This window comes from Lipotes vexillifer, unplaced genomic scaffold (genome assembly GCF_000442215.2).
Source record: "Lipotes vexillifer unplaced genomic scaffold, Lipotes_vexillifer_v1.1 scaffold1798, whole genome shotgun sequence".
Classification (NCBI taxonomy): domain Eukaryota; kingdom Metazoa; phylum Chordata; class Mammalia; order Artiodactyla; family Lipotidae; genus Lipotes; species Lipotes vexillifer.
In genome coordinates, this window is record NW_006789032.1 from 1,235,459 (window position 1) to 1,237,159 (window position 1,701).

The 1,701-nt window shown below is 60.0% G+C and overlaps 1 protein-coding gene across 1 annotated transcript in view; it reads right to left on the bottom strand.

The window, feature by feature from the left end:
- Nucleotides 1-502: 502 nt before the first annotated feature.
- SLCO4A1 (solute carrier organic anion transporter family member 4A1) overlaps nucleotides 503-1,701 on the bottom strand; it is a 13,706-nt gene continuing 12,507 nt past the window's right edge. The window contains exon 13 of the mRNA XM_007462280.1: nucleotides 503-667. Within this exon, the coding sequence (XP_007462342.1) occupies nucleotides 503-667 (165 nt within the window). The remainder of the gene's footprint in view (nucleotides 668-1,701) is intronic.

The following is a 1,701-nucleotide window of genomic DNA, read 5'->3' on the forward strand; positions in this document are numbered from 1 at the left end:
AGGAGAGATCAAGGGATGCCAGAAGTGTCTCCCCAAAGTCCACAGGTGGTTTCGCACTTTTCGTAACTACTGACGGAGTTACGTAGGAATCACACAGGTTGCTTTAGAAGCACAGCTGTTCGTGTTTCCGAGGGATCCTGAGGCCCCAGGGGATGCTATTTGGCTAAGTCCGTGGGAGAGGGCCAGAGTGTGAGCGGACCAGAGGGAGGCAGCCCTGCATCCGGCCGGGAAGTGGGCCACTCCTTCCGAGCCAAGAGCTGCTCACCCGACTCTCTCTGGCGAGGTCTGGGGGGCTGGGGCAGGGGCGTCCATTCGGACGTCTTGCATTCTTTCTCCTCGGTGTCTTTAAGGCTCACTCCCCCCAGACCCGGTGGCAGATTTTTGCAGGGTCCTCAGTGCCGGGGATCAATCAGGGAGGCGTCACCCCTTCCGGGGAGAAATTAGATAGTGTTCCTAGGAAGTGCCGTGGCAGGCCCGTGCCCCTGGGCAGGCGGGTGGGCTGTCAGATGTCGCTCCGGATCTGGAGGGCTGAGGGGGCTTCCTGAAGGTCCGTGGGGTTGCCGGAGGCTGAGGACTGGCTGGGCAGAGAAGCCTCCAGGCCGTCCGAAGAGCCCGACAGGGGCTTGTACAGGAAGCAGGCAGCGGTGAAGAAAACGAAGCCCAGGACCTGGGGAGAAGGGAGCCGCCGGGCCTCTCCTGAGCCACCCGCCCGGCCCCGGCTTTCTCACGAGGTCCTGGGGAGCCACCCCTACTCTGGCCAGAGGGTCCATCTGTTCTGCATAGCTAGTCCCTGGCCCGGACCCCAATATTGTTAGGGGGGAATGAAAAGTATGATTTGACTTAAATACAGAGGCACTGGATGAAGTGGAGGTGCTTGTCGTGGGCTGAACAGGGTCCCCGCAAAAGATGTGTCCAAGTCCTGACCCCCGGAACCTGTGAATGGGACCTTGATTTGGAAATAGGGTCTTTGTAGATGTCATTAAGTTAGGGATCTTGAGATCACTCTGGGTTAGGGTGGACTCCAGATCCAGTGACGGGTGTCCAAACAGAGAAAGGGGAGGAAGGTTTAACACAGTGACACACAGGGAGCAGCCCCGTGATGACAGAGGCAGAGACTGGGTGAGGAGTCTACAAGCCCAGGAGCCCCAAGGATGGAGGAGCCGCCGGGAGCAGGGAGGGGCATGGGACAGAGTCCCCTCAGAGCCCCCAGGGAGGACGGGCGCTGCAGACACCTTGATTTTGGACGTCTGGCTTCCAGAACGAGAAAAAATGAATTTGTTTGAGCCACCTGGTGTGGGGTCTTTCGTCATGGCCACCCCAGAACCTAAGTCAGAGGTGGTCAGCTTCGGCGGTCACTCCACCGCAGCCACCACCTTGAGCTCCCTGGGAATCACGTGCAGCCTGGAAGATGACAGTGTGGGCGTGCGTGCTAGCCTCTGTACACGGGTGTATGAGTTCAACGTGTGAACCCTGGGTTTCCTGGAGCACCGCCCAGGCAGATGGGCCTGAAGCCACAGGAACGAGAGGCCGTTTCCACTCTGTGGCCCCGTGAGCGAGCGGGATAGCACTTCGGGGGTGCACCCAGCTGCCCCCACCCCCGCTAAAATTAGCACTGACTCTGGGAGCCAATCCTACCCCTGTGCCTATCTGGGCAGACAGCCGTCCCGGGGTCCAGCCTGCTGCTCTGGCCGAGGGACCCTA